The following is a 26803-nucleotide window of genomic DNA, read 5'->3' as shown; positions in this document are numbered from 1 at the left end:
AGGGAGTGGTGTACTTCTTTTTTTTTTATTTTATTGAAGTTGTAGTCGGCTTTCTTTGATGAAAGGTGCTTGCGTTATTGAAGTCACCGCTAAATTTAAGCCAGATTTGGAGAACCAAACAAATGCCCATTCCTTATTGTGGCAGCAACATCAAAAAATTGTATTGCATGATTGAGACTGATATTTTTTTTCCATTTGCTTAGTACATTTTCATAACAGACAGTGCTTCAAAGGTAATGTTTTCTTTGAAATTTAAGCAAACTATTTTATCTGGGTACATCATAGAAAAGGAATTGGCCTTTGTTTGGTCGATTGCAATTACAGTTCCTACCTGCTTAATTGAATAGACCAGCAAGTAAGATGTTGGTTTTTTTTTACATTTGTGGTAGCAAAGTGATGCTGCCTTCCACTCATGCGTCAGAAATTTAACAAAGGGTTAATGGATGATATAGACGCAGGTGTTCTGGTCTGATGACGAGGATTAGTACAGAACATGTGGGTGTTCTGAAGGATTTAATTCTGAGTGGAAAGATGAGGAAATTTACTTACCATCCACACACAAATGTCAGTCTATGTAAATATATTAATTACTAGCGAGTGGCCAAAAATCCAATAAAATAGGATTAAGAGATAATGCCTCGTCCAGTTGATCTCCACTACCAGAAATGTCAACAACAACAAAAGATGATGTATCACAACATACAGTACTCATGATCGATGTCAACATAAGCAGATTATGATATAACAATGCACTGTTAACATGGTTTGTCAATATGGACAAAGAAATTGTTTATGTAACAATAGATAAATTTCAGCGCATTTATCAAGTTTGCAGCTTCCTTTCATAGGGCCTCTGAATTTCTCCACTCCAAAGCAATGGTTGTATATACAAGTTTAAACAGCCAACAATCTTGCCAACATAGAAATTGCCAGATGGTATATTTTTCTGCCAATAAGGAAAAAAAATCAGTTTGCGACATTGGCAAAGCCCTACGCAATCCTAGGATAAACTTTATACACTTTTTCATACTTTTAAGAAGAAAAACTATTTTTTGTGTATGAAAAAAATACATATAAAATTTCAGGAGCCACGCCACGACTGTCTCGTATTTATTATTTATGTGCAATCTCTTTCCCAAAATGACAATAAACTTTTTACGTTTTATTCATACTTTTAAGAAATAAATTTTTTCGTGAACGAGAAAAAACATGTATATAAAATTTTGGGTGCCACGCCGTGACTGTGTTATATCCAAATTCGTGCTATAATGGAACGTGCTTTAGCTGGGTCACACTGTAATTGCTGTATCTGAAATGCCTTTAACTATATAAAAAAAATGTGAAATAAGAATTTTAAAAAATCGATCAGATTTTCAGAGATACTTGTTTTAAATTGGTATCAAATTTATTTTTAAATAGCAGCCATACTTAAAGTTACTTAAGAATTATGCCAATCCTTTTTATAAATTTAAATAGGACTTATGCCCACTGAATTATGAAATGCTGCTAGCATCAAATGAATGTGTATTTAAAACTTAAAAATAATAGTTGTTGGATAAAGTAAAACAGACATAATATATTTGCATGGGCCCTGAGTGGTCTAAAGTGCTCACCATTACTGATCACTGCCATTTCACCTCTGTCTTTATGGGTTCGAGTCTTAAGCTTGGCCAATGTAGGTATGTGAGAAAGTTTGCCTGTAGCTTCCCGTGGGTCATTTGTTTATTCCTGGATTTTCCTGGATTTATCCTCCACAAATTATACTGGCTGCCATTTATAGCCAATAATGTGCTGAAAAATAGCTTCAAACCCTACAACAACATATATATGCTGTCAAGTCATGTGACCATAACTAGATGAGATGATGACAAAAAATTTAATTAAATGAAATACATGCCATAGTCAATAAAACAAAAACATGAGGAATAACTAAACGAACCACCATGATTCTACTCACGATGCTAGGTACCACCACCAGGAATGACTCCACCAGGACACAAAGGCCAGGTTTTCCTTCACAAAAGCCAGACACCAGAAGATTAGCAGCATGAGACTGTGGCCACGTGTACGTATCCTGGGCACAAATCTGGACCTCTCTAATGACAGGAGCTTGAGGGAACCAGACCAGCTAATGACCATGGCAAGAAGGTTGAGTATGTTTGACCCTGTAATTCCTTCACCACTATCTACTTTAGTAATGTCCTGCAGCACAATCCTTAGTATGGCCTCCAGGATAAGTACAAAAGTCAGCAGCAATTGGATGTTGTATCCACACCCACCCCCAATATTATTCTGAATAACAGGGCTTGAGTACTGTCTGTACCTAGCACACTGTATACACCCAAACACAAACATGTAAACAAACAACAGCCCTGAGGTAAGTGTGTCCAAGAAGCAGATATTCAGCCCCTCATCATACCAGACATCGGTAAAGCTGGTATTTCCACTGCAGTACTTCATGATTAATGTTAATTTGGTCCCTTTTTCATAAATAGATGAAGCAATGGACAGAATCAGAAACGTGATCAGCTCTAATATCGCCTCTTCTGGTGCCTTCTCTGTATCATGTTCTAATCTAAAGAAATATGGATAAATATTTGTGATTAAAAACATTTTTAATATCTCTGAGTGTGTGAGAGTGGTGTGATTATATATATATATATATATATATATATATATATATATATATATATATATATATATATATATATATATATATATGCACATACAACTTGCCCTCATTATAATGCAGAAGCCCATCATTGCTAACGTACCTGACCTTGATATTGCAACAACAGCATTAGGTATAATCTGAACCAAGTATACCAAGAACCTGATATGTACCAAAGTATGGTACAGTAAGAACCGTGCAAGTACCAAACCATTGTAAAGCTGTGACAACCAAATATTGTGTGAATGCATGTATATGTCTTCATGGTGGACACGGCTGAGGGGATTAGCATAAATGGACTAGTTTTTTGTAAGCCAGAGGTCCACAACCCCCAGCGTTAATACTACTTCTAACAGCTTTAGGTGCCAATATATTTTTGAGTACAAACTCAAACATCCATTAGCAATCAATATGGATACAGATGCAATGACCTTCAAATAAAAACATGCTACTAATAACGCTATTATAAAACTATGTGTATTTTGCCTGTCATTAGTACTGCAGTTTTCTCAAAATGAAAACTTTCTCTGAGCTTGACCATTTTGTAGACAGGTCATCTGTGTGTACTGTGACAAAATAAGAGTGGAAAGACAGTAGCAATTGAAGGTAGAGCCCCCTCTAATCTAGGTAGCTCACAACTGCCTCTGGCACCATAGAAAATGTAGTAAAAACAACGATGGACAACTCAAAAACCCCTTGCTAGCCGACACTCTACCTGAGTAATGTCCTTTGGCATTCATACAGGAAAGAAATACTATATCCAAGTAAAAAGTCACCCTAACAACAGTGTTCCTATATCAACACCAGGTAAACTGTTAGCAAGTCATTCCTTTAGGTTTTATATTTTTTATTTGCCATAACCTACTTAATTGTTTGCAACAAAAGATTAGCCCACCACTATCCACTTGTGGAAATTGGTCCTAGGATGAAGGCCCATTTAGCCCATACTCAAAATCTGATTAAAATGGCTTCCACAATGGTAAGCTAATCAGTCAAACAGATACAAGATCATGTCATTGAAATGCATTCATTGTGCTCATTACCGAATTTGTCTGAGATCTTGAAAATAATATACATTCCGTGTTTGACCAAACTTGGATGAAAAATATGTACTTGAGAGTGGTAACAAGCATAGCCAATCAAATGCAAGATCACCTCATTAATATGCATCAGATGCATACTGTCAGTCATAAATGAATTCATCTGAGGTCTTCATGATATAAGCTTACATACCAAATCTAATCAAAATCTGATCAGTAACATAAGCTTCATAAGCTCTGCCAGTCTGATACAAGATCACCTCATTAATATAGACTGATGTTGCCCATAATGAAACTCATCTGAGATTCTAATTATACAAGCCAAATCGGCTGATTGGTTGAGTTTGTGAACACACTAGCTGCCATGCAATATAGACTGATGTTGCCCATAATGAAACTCATCTGAGATTCTAATTATACAAGCCAAATCGGTCATTAATATCGGCTGATTGGTTGAGTTTGTGAACACACTAGCTGCCATGCAATATAGACTGATGTTGCCCATAATGAAACTCATCTGAGATTCTAATTATACAAGCCAAATCGGTCATTAATATAGACTGATGTTGCCCATAATGAAACTCATCTGCGATTCTAATTACCAAATCGGATCAGATACATGGCCTTCAGGCATGGCTAATTAAATCATCTCATTAATGTGTGTGGATGTCATTCATGGCTAATTAAATCATCTCATTAATGTGTGTGGATGTCATTCATGGCTAATTAAATCATCTCATTAATGTGTGTGGATGTCATTCATGGCTAATTAAATCATCTCATTAATGTGTGTGGATGTCATTCATAATCAAACTCATCTGAAATCCAAAGTGTATAAACTTATATACCCATTCTGATCAGAAATATTGCATGGCAGCTAGTGTGTTCACAAACTCAACCAATCAGATGTAAGATTAGTCTGATAAATCAGTTCCCTCACCACATCAATCACCTGTGATGATACTGATGGATGATTTGAGGGCTCAAGGTCACCTGTTCGTTAAAATGTGCAATTTTGCTGCATATAAATCTGGAGAGTTTAGACAATTACTGATATTCAGTCGAATTGTTTTATTCCAGCGATTTACAAGACATCAGTCATAGGATTAGATACAGAAATATTCTGAACAACTCATTTTTGCAAGTCAATTTACTTTTCTGCACTCCTTCAAAAAGCTTCTGCTGACAATTTAGTGCCCTTTATAATTCACAAGTATATCAAAAGTATTTATTATTATTATGGCATATCAAGGATTTGACAATACTGTCCAAATCAGACTCTAAGAAAGCTTTGATTAAATTCATGATTTATATTTACCTCATCACCATTTAATTTCAACAGGATGACAACAAAAAAGGGCATAGTTTACTTGCCAATCAATTGCAGGTGCTTACATACATGCTCAAAAACGGATCACTGCCATCTCACCTATGTCTGCACGGGTTCGAGTCTCAGATTCAGTTAATGTGTGTATGTGAGAATGCTTGCCAGTAGCTTCTCAAGGGTCAGTGGTTCTTTCCGGGGATTTCCCATGTTCTTCCTCCACCATTAATACTGGACGCCATGTATAGCCTATCGTGTGCTGAAAAATGGCGTTAAACCTTACAACAACAATAACATGCTCGAAAGAACACGGCTTCTTTGAAGCATATTGGAGTATATACATGACAAAAAATACCTACTGATTTGTCACATTGGCTTCTTGCCTATTTACTTAAATCCAGTCTTTAGTTATTGTGCAGTTGTCCACGGTTGACCAGATTATGAAAAGGGGACTGACTAGGGGAAAATGGAGTATGTCATGGGGAAACATGACAAGGAGCAATTGCATATCCTTTGTGAATTTCATATGTATTTGACCCAGACGTTCAGGTCCTTGACAGACCTGATAACGTGGTAAAGGCAGAGAAGATGCACTGGTTTGGGTACATATACAGTAGTTAAATATCTTGAGACTGCACATGTGAACTGCTTCCATGATGAATTCACACAATCCTGTATTGATATTCAAATATCACCACACAATCCTGTATTGATATTCAAATATCACCACACAATCCTGTATTGATATTCAAATATCACCACACAATCCTGTATTGATATTCAAATATCACCACACAATCCTGTATTGATATTCAAATATTACCACACAATCCTGTATTGATATTCAAATATCACCATACAATCCTGTATTGATATTCAAATATCACCATACAATCCTGTATTGATATTCAAATATCACCATACAATCCTGTATTGATATTCAAATATCACCATACAATCCTGTATTGATATTCAAATATCACCATACAATCCTGTATTGATATTCAAATATCACCATACAATCCTGTATTGATATTCAAATATCACCATACAATCCTGTATTGATATTCAAATATCACCATACAATCCTGTATTGATATTCAAATATTACCACACAATCCTGTATTGATATTCAAATATCACCATACAATCCTGTATCGATATTCAAATATCACCATACAATCCTGTATTGATATTCAAATATCACCATACAATCCTGTATCGATATTCAAATATCACCGTATATTAAACTAGATCATTAAATCCTTTATTTCTTTCACTGCCTCCCTTTCAAGATTCTTTGATTTCTATTACACAAAACTCATGTGCACAGACTGATATGACATTGTGAAGAAAAAACAACCAAATGCACTTAAAATAACTATAATTATTACGTATTATAAAAGAATATGCAAACTTGAAGGCATTACATACTGTCAACACTTAATTTAAATTTAGATCTCTATGAAGATCTGGTTATATATTATTTAATATGACTGGAAAGATCTCTACCTAATTATTTAGATGTACACAAAAGGGCAAAGTTATCGAAGCAATTTCAACCTAACATATTTTACTGAAAACAGTACAAGTTTTATGTCATGCAAAAAGTGATGCATAAAATATATTTTCAGCATAGATCTGCTTTATACCAGCCATTTAGTTTTACAATATTCATAAGCATACATTAATGTTCAAGCACACCGATCTTTGGATTTTAGACTTTAATTTTAAAATTAACTTCTATCTACAAAAAATAAAGATGACTTTTAATACTCAACCGTCAACAAATACTTAATGGGTAGGAAAAATCACATGAATTATGGTATGCTGGATGTTTAAACTAAACTGATTCATGCCAACATAAGCATTCTTGGATTCTACTTAAAATAACAATCCCACTCTTAAAATCCTGGGAATTACTTTTACAAATCTGTGCAAAATATTAAACAGTTGAGTGTAGAATTAAAGGTTGCATTAACTTTTACAACTGGGCTTTTTCCTCTTTCTTCTGTTGTTTTTAAGATAAGTATTCTTTTTACAAAACAAGTTGATTTAATGATTATCGTTTAAACAATAATGTCCAGTGCCTTCCCAGGGTTATTTAAATACCAGAACTGGTGAGGATATTACATACTTTTAATGGACCACTCCAGTGGCCTAGCGGTTAGAGCATCCGCCTTGGATGCGGGAGTTTGCAGGTGCAAACCCCGGCCAAGTCATAACAAAGACTTATAAAAATGGTACTAACAGATGCCTCACTAGGCACTCAGCATTAAGAGGTTAGTATTAGGACTGGTCGGCCTGGTATCAGGATAATGTGACTGGGTGGGATATCATGCTACATGTCTGCAGCATGATGCCCCATTGCTAGACATCACTACAAACTGTCACACTGCAGACATTGTAGCAATATGACCGATATATTGTAAAAGCTACATTAAAAATCCAAGCAATTTGGCCCAGAATAGGTTCTGCTATTTAGGACCCTTTGACACAATAACTCATATCTTTTCCCCATGAAAGTGCACTTAGTTTCACATTTGAAATCTATGGAACTCATGCTGGGCTAGGTACTCACAGCATCTGGTATTTGTTTAATACAGTCAAACCTGTCCTAACAGTCACCCGAGTTCAGCGGTTACCTGGTAACAATGGCCATTCTAATTTCCTCAGGCAAATTTCCTATATATATGTCATGTAAATGTCAGTGGTCACCTGTCTTCTGCAGCCAAAGGTCAGGTGTTTCTTAAACACATAGTGGTTTTACCCTGCCTTTCATGGTCATTAAAGCGAATCAGCCGTTACCGCTCCATGTATACAAAATAAAGTTATTATGTAGGCAGGTTTGACAGTACTTAAACAAAACAGATTCAAGCCAACAAAAGCATCCCTGGTATTTAATTTAAATAACTGAAGATTTCACTGTTCAAATGTTTTAATTCCATTTCTGTTTAGAAATTCACCCCTGAGAAAAAGAGAAAACTGTGGAGAGGAACCTTATTATATCTATTTCAAACACACACGTTATTTCCCTTTTTTCTTATGACCAATAACCATCTTAAATAATATTGACATCCTGAATTTACAAATGTCCAAAAAAATGAGACTTTTAAAGAACTATTTAGAAATACTTTCAATCTCAGCAAACAACTTTGTCAAAATTCCTTTCATGGATATCACACCTGTGTGCATGGTAAAACAAAAACAAAAAAACTGCAGATACACCATTCAAATAATTTCATTATTGTATCTACATAAATGGTATGCTAGATTTGAAAACATCATGGCTGGAAGATGACAATGCACTGTCATATAGATGATTCCAATGTCAGTAAAAAAAAATGTTGATAAACTGGAACATGATGCATAGCTGTGAGTGGTTGTGTCTTGTAGATCTTAAAGATGCTGAGGTTGAATGGTATATGCTTGGTACCACTACCAAGATATTAATGATTTTATATAATGATGTTGTAATGACTGTCACTGCAGGATGTTCATCATCACAGAAGCGCTGTTCTAGGTCAATCATGTATGTATGTGTTCCAGTCTATTTTTGAAAAATTTATAAAAAGAAAAAATACCACAGCTGCCAGCAAAATTAAGCAATTATTGCATTGTAAATGACATTCAAGTTATATATATATATATATATATATATATATATATATATATATATATATATATATATATATATATATATATATCACTGCAAACTCACGCAGCTTTGCACCTATTTTTTTGTTCACCGTGACAATCGATGCCTCTTCCTCCTCGTGCCTGTTTTTCGTTCGGTAACAGTCTCCTCTATGACAAATCCAAGTCGGCACTTCTCTGAGACGTTCTTTATATTCTATAGAACTATTACATAGCATGTTCTATTTCTTAACACCACCAGCATGTCCTATTTCTTAACATTACTGTACCATGATTACAGAATATGGCTGATTTCAAAGCATTACCTTAGCATGCAATTTCACATATAAAACTTACCAAGATTACATCAATAAACACGATAACAAACTAAACATAAATTTACTTTCGGCGTTTTCTAATGTTTACCGTATTAACAATCGCTTCTCGACGTACACCTAAATTGAAGAGACTTACCAAGGGGAGGTAAATAATTATATATAAAAAAAAACACAAACAAGCAAACCCAAGACTGATCTTTTTGCCATTGCAAGTACAGACCTATATGGAACCGTTTAAATTAATTTAGTATCTTTACTGAAGTTAACTAGAATTATGCAAACCTGAATTTTTCACTTGAATGAATAATTTGTATATTTAACTGGTCAGGAATATGTTTCTATAGAAATACAATTTTATTTCCATAATGTAACAAGATTTCGTATTAACCATTTAAAAAAACAATGTATTCGTAATAACTGCATGAGAATTATATAATTTTCTTTTTAAGAACTCACAGTAATTTTGTTATGTGTGCGTCTGCGTGCGCGCGCATACCGCTTCATGTGTTATTACTTTTACTGTCAAAGATGTTTTGAGTCTAGTTTTTGTATTTTTGTAAAAGTAATTAGGAACTAGGGTTACGAAAAATAGCCGAGTTTTACCATTTTGTTTCTAAGTGTAAGGAACATGGAATGAGAACACATTCTGAGTTTGTGTAAGAATTGGAAGGTTACGTTTATTTTCATCGATGCTATACTGCTTGTTGTATTGAAACATTTTTTGTTGTTGTTGTTTACTGTCCATTTACTTCGAAATACCGGTACAATATTTAAAAGAAAATGAAAAACAAAATTAATTTACTTGTAATTAAGAGTCGACAAAATTGCGAAGACATTTTCTGGTTATAAAAACTGGATTAAAATCACTATAATAGTATTGATGTTATTTTTTTGAAAAAATAAAATATTTTCATCAATTTTTCTGATGAATATCCACAAATAAAACAATATACGCCTTGAATATTCAATATTATTATTGACGGTTATTAGCTGAACTTTCAAATTCGTTGTTTCAGTACATTTTAATGCAAGAATTCTTAAAAAATTACTGGTTTCTCATGCAGGAGGTCGCGGGTTTGAACCTCGGATGAGTCATAACAAAGTCTTATACAAATCGTACAAAAAGCTGGCTCGCTAGGCGTTCAGCATTAAAAGATTAATGTTATGACTGGTCAGATTGGGGTCAGGATAATGTGACTGAATGGGGCATGATACTATATGTCTGCGGCATGTTGCCTTCCAGAAAAATTTGCTGATGCTCCATGCTTCGCGTATACATATATCTTCTTATAGTTAATTCGAAGTTAAGAGCACCTGGGATAATGTCAATACGTATTATGAAAGACTGCGACTATAGAACCGATTCTGGACAAAGAAACTGTATGTGTGTTGTTTAACCATTATGCGACAACCCGTCCGCGGTAAATTCAAAGGGAATTATATAACCAGGTTGACCAGGTAGAGACTCCTATGTTTGTTTTGCAATCGGTCAATGATTTCACGAACGGCTTTGGATAAATTTCGGGCCTTTGGGCAACTGGAAACCTAAAAGTAACAAGTAAGTTCTAAATTATCTAACCAAAATTGAGAAATCTAGATCTAGGGCAGAGTCTCAATAAGCAACCGCTTATGTTTGGACCAAATCCATTTTTCAAGCAGTACATGTGTGAACATCGCCAAGTGTGGATCAGAGGTCAGTCGAGAGGCATTAGACTGTACTCCGAGTAGCCGAAGTTGTGCGCTCGTTAATAGGCGGGACGCCTATTATACGTAAAAATACAAAACTGGCACATAATATATATATATATATATATATATATATATATATATATATATATATATATATATATATATATATATATATATATATATATATATATATATATATATATATATATATATATATATATATATATATATATATATATATATATATATATATATATATATATATATATATATATATATATATATATATATATATATATATATATATATATATATATATATATGCCAGCAAATAGAAGTAAGAAATTAAATTTTATTGACAACATATTTAAGTATTTACAAGATTTCTCAATGGAAATTTTAGGAGGGGATTTTAACTTGGTAGGGGATGAAATTGACAGGACGACTGATCTAACAACAAGCGACAAAATATATAAGACAGAAATGATAAACCTAATAAATAAACATAAACTACATAACATATATAGAAAACTAAACATTTTAAAAAGGGAATTTACTTTTGACTACAAACAAATCATTCAAGTAGAATTGATAGATTTTATGGAAACTTTTACAATCCCTTAACTTATATAAATGAAACCATTACATATACAAAACTATCCGACCACAAAATGGTCACTCTGGACCTAAGAATTAAAAAAAGAGATAAATGGGGCCCAGGACAACGGAAATTAACAACAAAATACTAAAAGAACAAGAATAAATAGTTATAATAAAACACGAAATCGAAGCCTTTAAAAATTAAGAAACTTTTAACATAATAAATGAATGGGATGAACCAAAAGTTATAAAAAAAAAGGAAATCAATCGAATATTCAAATAGGAGGGCGGGAAAAAAATGAAATTAAAATAACCTTAAGCAAATCAAGAGATGATGAAGAAGAAGAAAAACAACTTATAAATAAAATTAAAATCATCGAAGAAGACGAAAACCAGGGCAGAATAATCAGGGCGGGAAAAGTTTCAAAAATCCATAAAAAGGCAATTAACGTATATAAAAGGGGAGGATTTCGGAAAGAGGGATGAAAAACTACTAAATAAAATAAAAATAAACAATGCAACTTATACGTCAAAAGAAGATATTTTAAATAGTATTTATTCATATTACAAAGAGTTATACACCACACAAAATATAGATCCTAACATAATCGACAATTACCTACTAAATGTCGACTGCGAGATGATATCAACAGAACAAGAGACAGGTGTGATGATCTCATCGCAGATGAAGAGATTAAAGAAAACATCGCTACACTTACGAAAAGAAATCGCCAGGGAAAGATGGACTCACCGTGGAATTCTATCAAAAATTTCACAGTGAACTAACGCCGATCTTGAATGCTCTATACAACAATATATTTTTAAGTAAGAAACAAATGTCAAAATCCATGAGAGAAGGAATTATTATTATTATTTACAAAGGGAAAAGCGAGAAGGACGATATTAAAAACTGGAGACCAGTATCACTTTTGAATACTGATTACAAAAGTTTGAGTAGGATCTTAACAAATAGGGTAAAGGGTGGGATAAATAAAATAATAAATGTGAATCAAGCTTGTGGAGGAAAAGGGCGGGATATTCAAAGCAATATTTTAAACATAAAAACAATAATAGATTACATAAATGAAATAGGCACGAAGGGTGCTATGGTACTCTTCGACCAGGAATAAGCTTTCGATCGATTAGAACAAAAATATATACAGAATGTACTAAAACAATTTGGCTTCGGATCGAACTTCCGAAAATGGACCGAAATCCTATACACAGGGATAACCTCATGTGCTCAGGTAAATGGAAAATGCACGAAAGAATTCGATATACAACGATTAGTGAGGCAATGGTGCCCACTATCAATGCTATTATACGTAATGACAATTGAAATTCTAAGTCATAAGATAAGAAACAACCCAGAAAAACAAGGAATACAAATACCAAATCTAAAAGAAGAGTTTAAAATGCTCCAACATGCTGACGATTGTACGAACTTTATAAGAGAGGGAAAATCTTACAGACACCTAGAAGAAGAATTTGAAAACTTTGGAAAAGCGTCGGGTTGAAAATTAAACCACGACAAGACAGAAATTCTTAAAATAGGCAACTGGAGAGGCAACCATCCTGGCTAAACTCCTCACCTACTGAGAGATACGGTGAAATCTCTAGGGGTCTACTTTGGTAAAAAAAAAAAATAAACTATAGAAAACTGCAAACATATAATCAACAAAATAAGAAAAATGCGAAAATCTGGTCCCTAATGCCATTATGCATCATGGAGCGGGCCCAAGTGGCAAAAACATACCTATATTCCAACATCAATTACACAGTTAAATCAATCGATATGGATAATAAAATTCTAAACTTGACAACGAAATTATAAACTATATATGGAACAATACAACACGCTACATCAAAACAGAGACTTTATATAGAGCAAGAAGTAGAGGGGGATTGGGACTGCCAAGCCCCCTACTACTAAAATTAACCAATATAATAAATCGTCTAAAAAGTGCAACCTGAGCCTGTTATGGCGTGGGAGACACTGTATATCTACTGGTTCGGCTTCACTATGAGAAGCCGACCGGAGATATACAGAAAGAATAAAATCACTAAACAAAACTAGAAGTGCCACGTAAATTTAGATATCAAAGGGAAATACTTTTAAAATATAGGGATATGACAGAGTTATGGCAGAGAGATAAAAAAGAGTTATGATTGAATCAGAGAAGATGTAACTAAAATAATAAGATGTAGAGTAAAACAATACAACTGGGGGATAAACTGGGCAAGAACTTGGAAAAATTGGGAGAAAATAAGATCTGTAAAAACACAAAGTATTATTTTTTAATATCTACACAACGCCTGGCTTACAGGCGAAGAAGCTGTCAAACGTCGTATGATTAAAATAATACCGAAATGCCCTTTATGTAAAACAGCAAACTTTACCAAGTTACATACGATTGCCCAATGTGATAAAACAAAAAATAATAGGATACTACTAATTATGAAAATATGTAAAAATACAAATATCAAAGAAACAATATACTATATATAGATGTGGAGTATGAAAATAAAGTTGTTTTAAAAATAATTGATTACATAATAACAACAATGCTTTCCTGTGGGTAGGTGATAAATATTATCAAATAATGGATGAAATTACAAACTTCTCGTCTAAAAGACCTATTTATTTATTTATTTATTTTTAAGAAAAAAAGGATTTTTTTAATTTTCAATACAGAGTGGGAGATGGGGGAGGATTTTCAGTAATACTGACCATTAGGGGCGAGTAACGCAATAGCGAGCTGGAGCCCAGCTCACATCTCTCACCTCATAGCATCAAAAAGACGAAACCAATTACTAATTTCTTAAATATCAAATAATAAAAAAATAAAAAATAAAAATTAAACTTCTCAAAATAACACTATACTGGTGGGGAGGAGGTGGGGGGAGGCTCTGGTTTACCGCCCACGTAAGGGTGCGTACCGTAAAGTACGGACTGGAGCCTCGATCTCACATCTCACCTCACGGAAGACAGAGTAGGACATTATACCGGGACAAACAAAGGATCATCAGTGTGCAGACTGTCTTAACCTAAATACCCCAAATCGGGTTTAAAAATGAAAAAGAAATGAAAAATGGGAAAGAGAGGAATGGGAAAGAAAGATCTATTTCTATTTTTGTATCTTAATAAAAGAATAAACAAGGAATTTTGTTTGTTCTTAACTATATAATGTACACAAAGGGTAACAGGAAAGCACCATATGGGTGAAGTGAGTTGCACAGACGTCGCAGGGCTATGTTACAAGGTGCTACGCGAAGTGAACAGGCCTGCGAAAGAGAAACAGAAAACCTATATGGTGGAAATGGACAAACAGAACAAAAAACAAGGGGTGAAAAAAAAAACTCACAATGAATAAGAATCTACCTATACTAACCTGAAGGGATTAACATTAACTCAAAAAAAAAAATACTTTTGGAAATTGTATTATTTTTTATAAATAAAGGAGTTGACTAAATCTGCAAAAGGAGAAACATATAAAATAAAGAAAAATGTGGATCCTTACTCAGCGATAGCCTCTTAGTCTGAAGAAATTAAGATGCAACGAGAAAACGACACACAATGAACACTCATTTAAAACGATAAGTTTCTTTTTAAAAATTATATATTTTACCGTTTTCTCGACAAAATTCAAACTTTCTCTGTAAATTAAATTAAATCAAACCAATTTAAATCTTAGTAATTTTCAATATATTGGAAAAAATGTCCAAACCTAAAACTATTACTATATGATAAGACAACTTTGGAAAAATTCGATAACTGCCGTCTCAACAATGAAAAACATAGCACACATACAATAAAGCAAAAAAACATATACAGCAAACACGAGACTTAGGAGATCTCTGGCAAAGATCACCAAGCAAACAAGAGAAGGAATCCCGACACTGGGGATTAAAACCCAGTGTCAAATGAACAACTGTATAGATCACACTAGGGATATAAATACCCCATCAAAAATTTTTAATTTCGAACATTTGTGATCAAAATTCTATAATAAAATATGCAAACACACATATCTATGGGAGATACACTAACATATAACAGCACTTTTTGTTTTAAATTGGAAAGAAAATTTGAAGGGGGATCTTTCTCGTGCCCCACCCCCCAAAAAGTTAATAGGCGGGAAGGAATTCTAGTGAAATTCTAGGTTTAGATTTGTGAACAAAGTCTTCTTGAGGTAGCATATCTTCTCCCGAATTTGTCTCACTTTTATAACTAGGTGTTGTATGATTGATACATTATTATGTACCTTTAATTTATTAGAAATGGAATCTTTAAAGTAAAGCTGAATTATCGACATATTGTAACGTAGAGTATAGCGGATTATTAACGTGTAAGATTAACATATGTAGATTGTTAGTTTGGAATCGAAATTGCTGGTGTAATTTGCTATCATGTTGCATCGCAATGCATAACCGAATTTATTAGAGAATTGTGTTAGAACTTCTACTTGCTTTATCAATACATGAATATATAGATTGTGAATTATTCAGAGTTAGTCGTTGTTGGGTATTTGTATATTTGTATGTGTCTTTTATAATTCGTAGGGTAGGAAATGCGTATGATTGCTATTGATGATGATTGTTTACTATGTCGAGAAGTTAACAATTAGTGATGTGTATGCATCTATTAGAACTCGTTGATAATAATAATGATAATAATAATAATAATAATAATAATATTATTATTATTATTATTATTATTATTATTATTACCTCGGTGGCCTATTGGTTAGAGTGTTCGCCTCGGATGCGGGAGGTCGTGGGTTCGATCCCCGGCCGAATCATATCAAAGACTTAAAACAATGGTATTAACAGCTCCCTCGCTTGGCGCTCAGCATTAAGAGGTTAGTGCTAGGACTGGTCGGCCTGTTGTCAGGATAATGTGACTGGGTGGGACATCATGTTACATGTCTGCAGCATGATTCCCCAGTGCTAGACATCACTATAAACTGCCACACTGCAGACATCATAGCAATATGACTAAAAAATTGTTAACGGTACGTTAAAAATCCAAGTCACACACACACACAGACACACACACACACAGACACACAAACACACACACTATAGCACAAATAGTTTAAAACAAAGCGTGTAGCGGCAGAGAGGGCGAACAGACTCTAATTGGTTCACTCGTATTTCGCCAAAATAAGCCTTACTGGAAAATCGCAAAAAAAAAAAAAAACAAAAAAAAAACGCGATATCCAGTGTAAGACAACCCTGTCAACGACGAATTGACTTACCCATCCTATCGCTGATAGGTTTTTATAATGGCGATATATCGAAGGAAATATGCGATTGTGTCGGTGCCAAGTTGGAGGCAGCACCCTCTCTGCTGCTATTAATTAAAAATCATTATATCATAATATGGTACATCCGGAATCTTACACAGCTAGATTAGCTAGAGAGCGACTAGAAGCAATCAAAAAATTTATTCCTGTCAGAGATGAGTTCAGAAAAAACTTACAGGCGCGACAAGAAGCACAAGTTGAGTACGCAGCGGAAATGGAACAGTTATTTAAACCCGTCACTGCGGTTACTGGAAAAGTCTTAACTGCTATTAGGGGACCTGAGAAAGAAGAGGGGGAGAAGGAAGAGAGTCTTCTTCAGGTATTAAAACAGACTGCTGAAAAAAAAGCTCCTCCACAACCACAACTTCAAGATGAAGACGAAGAAATACTCGAAGGTGCTCTTCTTGGAAAACCAAAAACAAAAGGAAAAAAGGGAATTGATTTTAAGGAAAAATTTACTAAAGAGGGTATACAAAAAATTCAAAAACATGAGTTGAAAACTAGACAGGATATAGCCAAGTTTGGTGAGTTTGCTGCTGAACATTTTACTTCCAGAGATCAATTTTTAAAACCCGAACACGTTAATAAAGTAGATAGTGATGCATGGAATGACTGGGTGTTTAAAATAAATCGAAATGCTGATTTTATAAACACGAAAAATATTAATTATAAAATTTATTCAGCAGGGACAGAAAGTTATAATATAGCACTAAAAGAACAAAGAGAGCAAGAAAAAGAACAACAAGAACAAAAGCGAGAACAACGACAAACGATGCGAGAACAAAAGCAACAACAACAACAAAATGATGCGAGAACAACGACGAAAAGAAATGGAACAAAAACGAGAACAAAAGCAAAAAGAAAAGGAACAAAAAGGCAAGAAAAAACAGCAGAAAGACCCTCCCTATCAACTTTCTCCGCCTCTGCAACAAATAAAACAATCTCAACCCGAACCTCAACCCAAGAGATTACCAGCACATCCTACACTGATGTTTGCCAATGATGTTCTTAATGCTCTTTATACTATTGACCGAAATGTGCTATTCAACATTGCTGCACATAATTATGATTCTAGAGAACAATATCTGAAATCTGAATACGTTGAAAAAGTAAAACCTGAAAATTGGCCTATTGCATTATATTTTGCTTCTGAAAATTTGCATGTTAATCCAGAAGATCCCAGGTACAAAGAATTTAAACAAAAGGTAGACCGAGCGAGACAACTACGATTTCCAGAAAAAGTACCCGGTGCTACTGGCAGTGGTTTGGGAAGTGGTTTTATTACCTGTCCTGATAATATTCTCAATGACGTGCAGCGGTTAGAAGTTCTCATAGGAGGTAAACGAGCTGGAAATAACTCACCAGAAATAATTAATGAAGCCGCTGATATCTGTCGACGATTATTTCAAGGCGGTATCATGGATATTGGTGTTTACCGAGAACTCATTGTTGAGCTCGGTGATGATTACCACATTGACTAGTTGTTAAACAATCGCAAATAGAATAAAATGATCATGTATAATAGACACTATAGACCCATACAGGTCAGAGCAGTAAACTCATGATTACCAATCTATAGAGTAACTTACAGAGATGGACTCGGTGATGTTGTTCAGGGGCTATTCGCGGGGTTAGCACCAAAAGCGGGACCTCTTGCAAAACAATTATCGATGAAAGCTATTAATATTGTTGGTGAAAAAGCTTCTGGTGCACCATTTGGAAAATACTCAATTATAATAAAATGTTCAAACGCATATCCGACACAGCATTCGACATAGATGAACCGGTCCCCAAAGCACGTGATTACCAATTTTATTCCTATGACCCGCGCCAACCAAATCAACGAGAGCGTATCGAACTTCAAGTTCATGATACAAGTAGATATTTCTTGCCCGCTGAGGCGTTTATTGAAGTAGAAGGTGAACTTGTAAAGGCGGATAATACTGCATACGATGGCAATTCACGAGTTGGTTTTGTCAATAATGGGATTATGGCCTTATTTGATAGCGCCACATACATGATTGATCGAAAAAATATCGAATCAGTTCAGAGTGATGTCGATGTTGCTACAACAATAATTGGTCTGGCAAAATATTCCACAAGATCAGCTGGTCCATCAATGTTGTTTGCTAAGGATATTACCAATCACGCTGATCATAATCAATATACTACGAGACGACCAAAAGAACACTCTGCCGCTGCTGATGACGCAGATGTGGAGCCGATAATTATTAGTGCTAATGCAACTTACAACTTAGGATTTGCAACACGCCGAGCAATGTTAAATTCATTAGATAAAAACAGTTTTTCTTGTGGGATTCCACAGTCTCACATCTTCGGGTTTTGCAGGGGTATCAGAAGGGTCATCGTTGGAGCTAGACACACAGTTGTACTCGTAAGAAAAGGTGATGACAATGATGCGATCTGGCGAGGGGCTGGTGTTGATGCTGGTAGAGTAAATATAACAGAACTCTCGCTGTGGATGCCGGTATTAAGTCCATCATTCACCGAAGAACAAAAATTATTGTCTTTTATGAATCAAGGCGGTAAATCATTGCTATCATGGCTTACAGTAACTACAGACACCATCCAATGAACTATCAAAGATATATTTACTTGGCATATAGCATCACAGCAGGGTGTTTCTGCGCCACGACATATTTTTTTTGCGTTGCAAAATAATGATCGGGTGGGTAGTCAGGAACGTTCGCATATGATATTTGACCAATTCGACGTTACCGAGGTTTCGTTGTGAATAAACGGACAACAAGAACCATCCGAAGATATATCATTAAAATTCGCACATAATCATGTGGCACGCGCATATCATCGTTTGCTGACATTCCTGGCACGTAATATAAATATAGATACTGGGCTGCAAATATCACAGTTTGATTTTACAAATCTGTACCCGATTTATTACTTTCCGCTGAAGCATCTTGATTTATCCAAGCAATCTGTCGTTGATATATACATCCGAGCTCGTGTTGGTGCTCCGCTAACTGGTGCCGACGCTGGTTACAGAGCAATCGCGGTCACACTCAGTGACAAAGTAATGTTACTTGAAGGTGCTAGTGGTCGAATGAGAGTCGTTGATGCACCAGTGGAAAACATGTAGACAATTAGATCAATCGCACTGATTATAAAAATGTCATACAATCACGTTAATGTCACTCTGACTCCCGGTCAGGCGAAAAAATTACAATAAAAAAACGCGAGCGCAACCGGGGAACGATAAAACTAGCGCAGGATCAAATTGCTAATGGTGGTCCAAACAAGTTATCGTTGACTAAAACCCAGCTAAAACATTTCAATAAAGCGAAGCAAGCAAAAACGGGAGTTCAACTTCATTTCGCTCCAAGAGCTATCAGCGACGCGATTAAAACCGGTGGTATATTTCCACTTCTCGCAGCAATACCAGCGCTGATAGCTGCTGCTGCTCCAGCTGTCGCAAAAGCAGCCGCGTTAGGAGCTCTTGGAACCGCTGATGGAATGACATTAAAGAAAGCAACTGGAAAAGGATACAAAAAAGGGAGCGGGTCTAAGACTTCCAGGAACTCCGCCCTCATGGTACGGAAAGGGTCTAAGACTTCCAGGAACTCCAACCTCATAGTACCCCAAACGCTTTGACGCCGATGTCAAATTTTGATTTACTCGATGCCGCTAAACAATTAAATATACAAAATTTCAGAGCTGTTTTATGCGAGATCAGTTACCGCGTGAACCGAGTAATCCAGAAACTGGAATTATTAATCTCGATAACAGCGATGGTCCAGGAACTCATTGGGTTGCTTACGCGATACATCCACGTGGAATTGTTTATTTCGATTCGTATGGGTTAGCACCGCCAGTTGAATTTCTAATATACGTACAAAGCACTTCCGCTCCCATTCCAGTCTGGTATTCAACGCTACAAACACAAACACTAACTAACCCTCCGATATGTGGCCGTGAAGTAATTAATGTACTTGACGTGTTATCAAAATCAACCAAACCACCTCACAAAGTCGTGCACGAGTATACCACGGATAAATTAAACAATCCCTAAAGAATAATGGTTGATATTTACGGAAGATCTCTCAGCACGAGTAAAAGTAAAAAACGCGACGATGTGGATTTATCAAAATATGCGACCAAAGATGACGTCGACAATCTTTTAACCCTCTCCGGGATATACCCAGATGAGGTTGTTATTTTTCAGGACCGATATGGAAAGCTAAAAACCAGTGATATCAAATGGTATGACATAGTTCGCAGGGTTCTTGGAGCTACCCCGGGTAACATCCCTGTGTTCACTGACAGCCGAAAAATCAGAGACTCAAGTATGTCAATTGCCGGCATCAAAGATGAAATTGCAAAAAATATTGCTAATCGCTTAAAAAACACCGGTGACACAATGACAGGTGAACTCAGCATGAATAGAAACAAGATAGTGGTTTTAAGAGATCCAACATCCCCGGAAGATGCCGCGACGAAAAAATATGTTGACGAATTGTTTACATCCGTCGGAACCATATTCTCTAGTCGTTTAAAAAATACCGGTGACACAATGACAGGTGAACTCAATATGAATGGAAATAAAATAGTGGTTTTAAGAGATCCAACATCCGACGAAGATGCCGCAACAAAAAAGTATGTTGACGTTAACTACACCACCGTTGACGGTAAATTATCCACGTTGCAGGCCGAGTATGACGTTCACGTAAACGCATTTACAAATCTCCGTAGAAACTTTAGAAAAAATAATCAAACCGCATAGGAATTCTTTGGTACCCCATTGACCGTTGATGCAAAACTCTCTGATATCAAAACTAACATTGACAAGATCAAGAAAACACTTGAAAATGTCGTAAGTGGGATTCCTGAGATCGTTAACAAAATTAATCTGATTAAAATTCCACTCGCAGTAACTCCCGAGCATATTACCAACATAGTATACACGGTATCATATGGATTCGCAACATGGTCAAAATAAAATAATACTATCAAATATACCGCAACAGTCACTGGAGTGTATAGACTGTCTGTGTTCAGTGCTGAAAAATTCGAGATATTTACAACGTATCCCTGGCGGCATTCCACCGACATGTTTTCCGTGGTTGTGTCTATCATATTAAATAGCGGAAATGAAGAAACGTTTATACTGGAAGCAGCCGATAAGAAATTAACCGAAACATCTTACTGGTGGTGTTTGGAATTTGTAGCTGAAACACCTAATGTCCAACGATCAAGTACGCGAATGGCAATCAGAGTTAAAAACAATCATCGACAAATACACAACAAAAGTTGACGTTGCAGTACACTCGGTATCCGTGTTAGTTGCATCCACCGGAGTAGTATTATCAGCGGTGACCCCGGTAACAACTGCAATCGCAGTAACAATATGTGTTTCATCATCGGCTGAGTTCGCTGCTGTTTTTAATATTATCGCGAAAAAGATATCAACGTGCACGAGCACAAAATACCATGACGCGGTTACACGATTAAACACAGCAGCAGCACCATACTCAAAATTATCGTCGCTGATATCATCAAGCCTCAACGATGAAAAAATATCAGATTCCGAATTCGCGTCAATGGTTAAGACATACGCAGACTGCAAGCAGTCCGAGTCCCACCATTTGAAAACAACGAAAATGAATAATGACAGAATTACTTCAGCAGATAGCCGCAAATACAACTTCAGCAAGGACCACAATGATAACAGTGAGCTCAACCAAGCTTGAATTCAGTATTAATTTTCCAACTGCGATTCCGGTAAGTGTGATCGCGCTAGCACAGTTGCGAGTATACCACAGTTGGCCAAATATCAGATCAAAAACATTTGGTGGATTACCAGGGAATAATTCGTTTGTGTTTGCAAATAAAAATAAACAAGATGGTACACCCGACTGGAATGTTGCTGGAATACCAACCGGGTGCTACCAAATGGATGAAATCAATGAGGAATTACAACGTCGAATAAAAAATATCACCGGGAAAGAATCCAAAATACCAATAACATTTCACGAACCAATGGTGTCTTCCGCGATCGAGATAAACTCTCCTGACTACGACGTGGATATATATCAGAGTTCGATCAGAACAGTGTTAGGATGGCCTGAAATTCCACCGCCAACACCACCGATACCACCAGAACCCAAAAAGTCTGACTATGTCACGGAAAAACAATCAAACCACGATGTTACCCTGTCATACAAACAACATCTACTTAATATAAAAAGAGCAACTTTGGGCAGTTATCTTGATATCTACGGTAAGGACCATTTAAGTTGGGTTTTTTATTTATGAACGAAATTCCAGAGGAGAAGAAACTACATCTTTTTATATTCGCCTAGATGAAATTATTAAATATTTTAAAATCATTAATCAAGAACATAAAACACAACTACAGCGACTACGGCAGCGCTTCCAAGAACATCTTTTTGATATAACTTTACGCAGTGAAATTATTAAACACGTAGAAATATTAAATCAGCTCGTATCCGACATGGAATATATTAACCAGCGAGTAATCCAAGGAAACAATTGATCACACTGACGATATAAATCGCTATAAGCAACGATTTTTAACTGAATACAAAATAACAGAAGCTGATGTACCAAATTTTAAATTTCCTGGGTATAACGTAACCGAGTTAAAAAAAAAAATCCGTCATCGATATCATAGATGAGTTCTTCCCCGATATATTTGCACGGTACAAAGAAACACTACCACCGGCAACTATTCTCCGCCACAATAATAATCCACAAGGGCAAGGACGACATGTATCCCCGGAAATCGTAAATATAACCCCGGTGGTCGCGGTCAATCTTGTGTATGCTAGAATCGATAACAGCTACAGCACGGACAAAACAATATCAAATCAAGCCCAGCAATGATTCATTCTTTATTCTTTCACGCCAAAATACCCACCTGGATTTTTGATTGTGCAAGAGCCGATCAATCCGGTCTATCTACGATGTCATAATCCACTGTTATCAAGAATATATTTCAAACTAACAGACCAATCAAGCCACTTGTTGGATTTGAGAAATGGAACGGTAAATATTAATTTACTTGTGAAATCGTGAAACTGTTAACAGTTTTGAATCTACGATTCAAGAAAACAGTAAAAAAAAAAATAACCATTCTCCTGACAGTCAAGGTGGATATTTTTTTCTGACTGACGTCACTCAGAATTACAAAAATATTATAAGAAATTTATTTTTTACTGAAAATCTGTCGAATTTCTCACTTCTGAACGGTATTTAGGTAGTCAAAATCGTGTAAATCGACTGGTTTTTTAATTCTGAAGGGTATTTAGGTAGTCAAAATCGAGTAAATCGACTGATTTTACAAGCAAGTATAATAATTTTATTTTTGTGCACGGGCAACAGTAAAAATATTTTATTTATATATATTTCGTGTACATAGACTGATTTGCTAATTCCGTTAGGGTGTTTACTAGTAAATATCATGGAAATCATTCGATTTGCTAATTCTGATAGGGTGTTTACTAGTAAATATCATGGAAATCATTCGATTTGCTAATTCTGATAGGGTATTTACTAGTAAAATTCGTGCAAATCTAATTTTCTTGTGGACTGACATACTACTTTCACTCTCATTTCCACGTACTTGATAAAATCCTTGAAATCAACAAGTCTAATTTTCGTTTTCACGATTTGACATAATTTTCTTAGTTGCCTCAGACGAGAATTAATTATCTTCTTTGCTTCATATTCAAGAGATAATTCCGACCTAATATTTTCTATTGCACGAGAGAGACTGACACATTCTTTTATCCGCGTTTCTTCTACTGTGGCTAATGATTGACACATAGCCGTCTGAATCTTCTTTATAAATCTATATTGAGAGGGTAAAATATATCTTCCTTCGTGTTAAGCCTCTTGCAGTGTTTCAAAATCAGAAATAATTTTTTCAGGATTTAGTTCATCGGATATATTTATGCCGTCATGTTCTAATTTTTTAATAGCAGAAATTACATCATTGACATTTTCGTAATTCATTATTATAGATACCTAATATAATATATTTAAAAGAAAAATATTTTAGACCAAAAATAAGCGGTTATCATTTCATGGGTCCCTGCACTGGCCTGTGTATTTTTCATGAGATCCTTGTTTGAGACTTTGTCTTTGTTTGAGACTTTTGTCTTTTGTAGAGACCTTTCTTATGGTCTTCTCGGCATCCCATGACCGTTTCTCTTAGCCAAACATTCTTTCTGAATGTTTTTTTTGTGGGTACCCATGTGACTTAGAGCTTATACATCCACGCTACTGTTTATTTTGGGAGCGAAATGCATTCGTGTATACCCCACCCCAAGATCAAATCCCGGGGTAAGTGCAAAAGACGCACTCACCACGTATTTGACGTGATGAGAGATGTACTCGGGCTGCTGGCGCCCCCACTATATATAAAAAAATCCTATTAATCTATACCGTCGACAGTATGCCTGTTACGAGATCCGAACCATTGACCCCCAGAACTAGAATCAGTCGCTCTACCACTGCGCCATGGCTCTAATCTACTGATATATGATTTAAAAATTATTATGTAGTTACCCCATGAGAAGTGTAATACAGACAGTACTGAGTAAAATTACTCTGATAAAATAACATTAGTCCATACCTCCGACTGTTTCCGAAAAAATACGTTGTATATTTCTGCAACGGATCTAAAAATAACCGAAAAAATGCACTGTATATTTCTGCAACAGATCTAAAAATAACTCCCTGTTGTGCAATGTGTAAATGTAGTTATTTTTTTTTTGTTTGTAAATTAGAAACCATAAATATCCTTAATTACGACTTAGGTGGCTAATTAATCAATTACGACGTAGATAGTTAATTAATTAATTACGACGTAAATATTTAACTACGACTACAACTACGGAGAAAGCTACGTTACAGAATTATCTCCCTTGTGTCGGGTCGAAAAAGAAGCAGTATGTAAATAGAAATTTCTGACCAAATAAATTAAATGAATATAATAAAGTAACTACATGTAGCTCTCTCTTAATGATATTTGTAAATAATTTTTTGGTTATATTTCTTTGAGAACGCGGATTTATATATATTTTCTGCGACTTTTCGTACTGAAGCCACGGTGATATCAAAATATTTGCCAGCCGAATTCATTGATTGAAATATTATTTCTTCGCTGGTCTCTAAATTTATGGATACAACTGCTTTGTCGCTATTATCAATACAGCCAGTATTACCGGATTTACAATTCTGACTTTGCGTGACAGCTGTCAGATTGGATAAAGAATTATCGGTTTTTATACTGTTGATGTGATCTATCACAAGACCATCTTTGATCACGCGAAAGAAACAATCGTATACAAATCGATGACACAGATGATTTTTCTTGTCCCCAGCGCTGAACCTTAAATAGAAATTATTATTAACAAAACCAACTGGTTTTTTCGACCTACAATTTCTAACTACACCATCACGAGACGCTTCATAATCCTTGATGATAGGATGTCTGACAAATTCCTTTTGCTCCATTATATATAATGTATTTGTCTAAATCATAATTTGTCTGAGAACTTATTTAAATAATCCTCTTCACGTTTTATAACTATGTCACTGTCATTATTATTTTTTATCACAATATCTTTTAAGTTCCCTGTATAGCTTACCGCCCCATTGCACATATAGCCGTGTTTGTCCCCGGACTCCGACACCACATCGCAGACATGGTATTGGTCCTAAGCTTCCATTACGAACGCACTGCCAATGTTGTCCGCAGAATTCTTTTATACAGGATTTGTTACAAGGAGTCAATGAACCCACCATAAACCATTTACACTGATTTCGTACTTGAGTCATTATATATAATATTTTTTATTTAAATGTTTGTCTTAATTATATATAGATGAGCTTGAGAGATTATCCAGAATCAAACCCTGGAAAGCTTCTAGATTCGATCTTGACAGACTAACTCCTGATTCGCGGAGGCGAGATCTGACTGATCTGATTGATATTATCAGGGATGCCAAAAAAGAATTTTGTGATGATGGAGCATCTCAAATGTGGTCTACATTCAAAATTATACCCGACGACTCAGTCATTGATGCTACAATGAACGATACACGTGCGAAAGCGATTACCCTCATCAGAAACACCTTCTCAGAATAAAGTTTATTGTGCTAGCAGATTCCGTTATCCGTGACAAACGTGAT

The 26803-nt window shown here is 35.4% G+C and overlaps 1 protein-coding gene across 2 annotated transcripts in view; it reads right to left on the bottom strand.

Annotated features, from left to right (window-relative positions):
- Nucleotides 1-9137, bottom strand: part of LOC149779474 (ATP-binding cassette sub-family B member 6-like) — a 90154-nt gene extending 81017 nt beyond the window's left edge. The window contains exons 1-2 of one of the 2 annotated variants that reach the window (XM_089940162.1): nt 9029-9137; nt 1958-2575 (exon numbers count right to left, since the gene is read on the bottom strand). In XM_089940162.1, coding sequence (XP_089796288.1) covers nt 1958-2460 — 503 coding nt within the window. In that variant the 5' untranslated portion in view covers nt 2461-2575; nt 9029-9137. Of the gene's footprint in view, nt 1-1957; nt 2576-8756; nt 8893-9028 lie in introns of those variants that run through there. The other variant, XM_089940163.1, reaches the window with a different exon arrangement.
- Between the last annotated feature and the right edge of the window lie 17666 nt (nt 9138-26803).

The sequence above is a fragment of the Sinohyriopsis cumingii genome, chromosome 17 (assembly GCF_028554795.1).
Source record: "Sinohyriopsis cumingii isolate HCF-2022 chromosome 17, ASM2855479v2, whole genome shotgun sequence".
Taxonomy (NCBI): Eukaryota; Metazoa; Mollusca; class Bivalvia; order Unionida; family Unionidae; genus Sinohyriopsis; species Sinohyriopsis cumingii.
The sequence above is the reverse complement of the archived record's forward strand: the minus strand, read 5'-3'. Positions and strand labels throughout refer to the sequence as shown.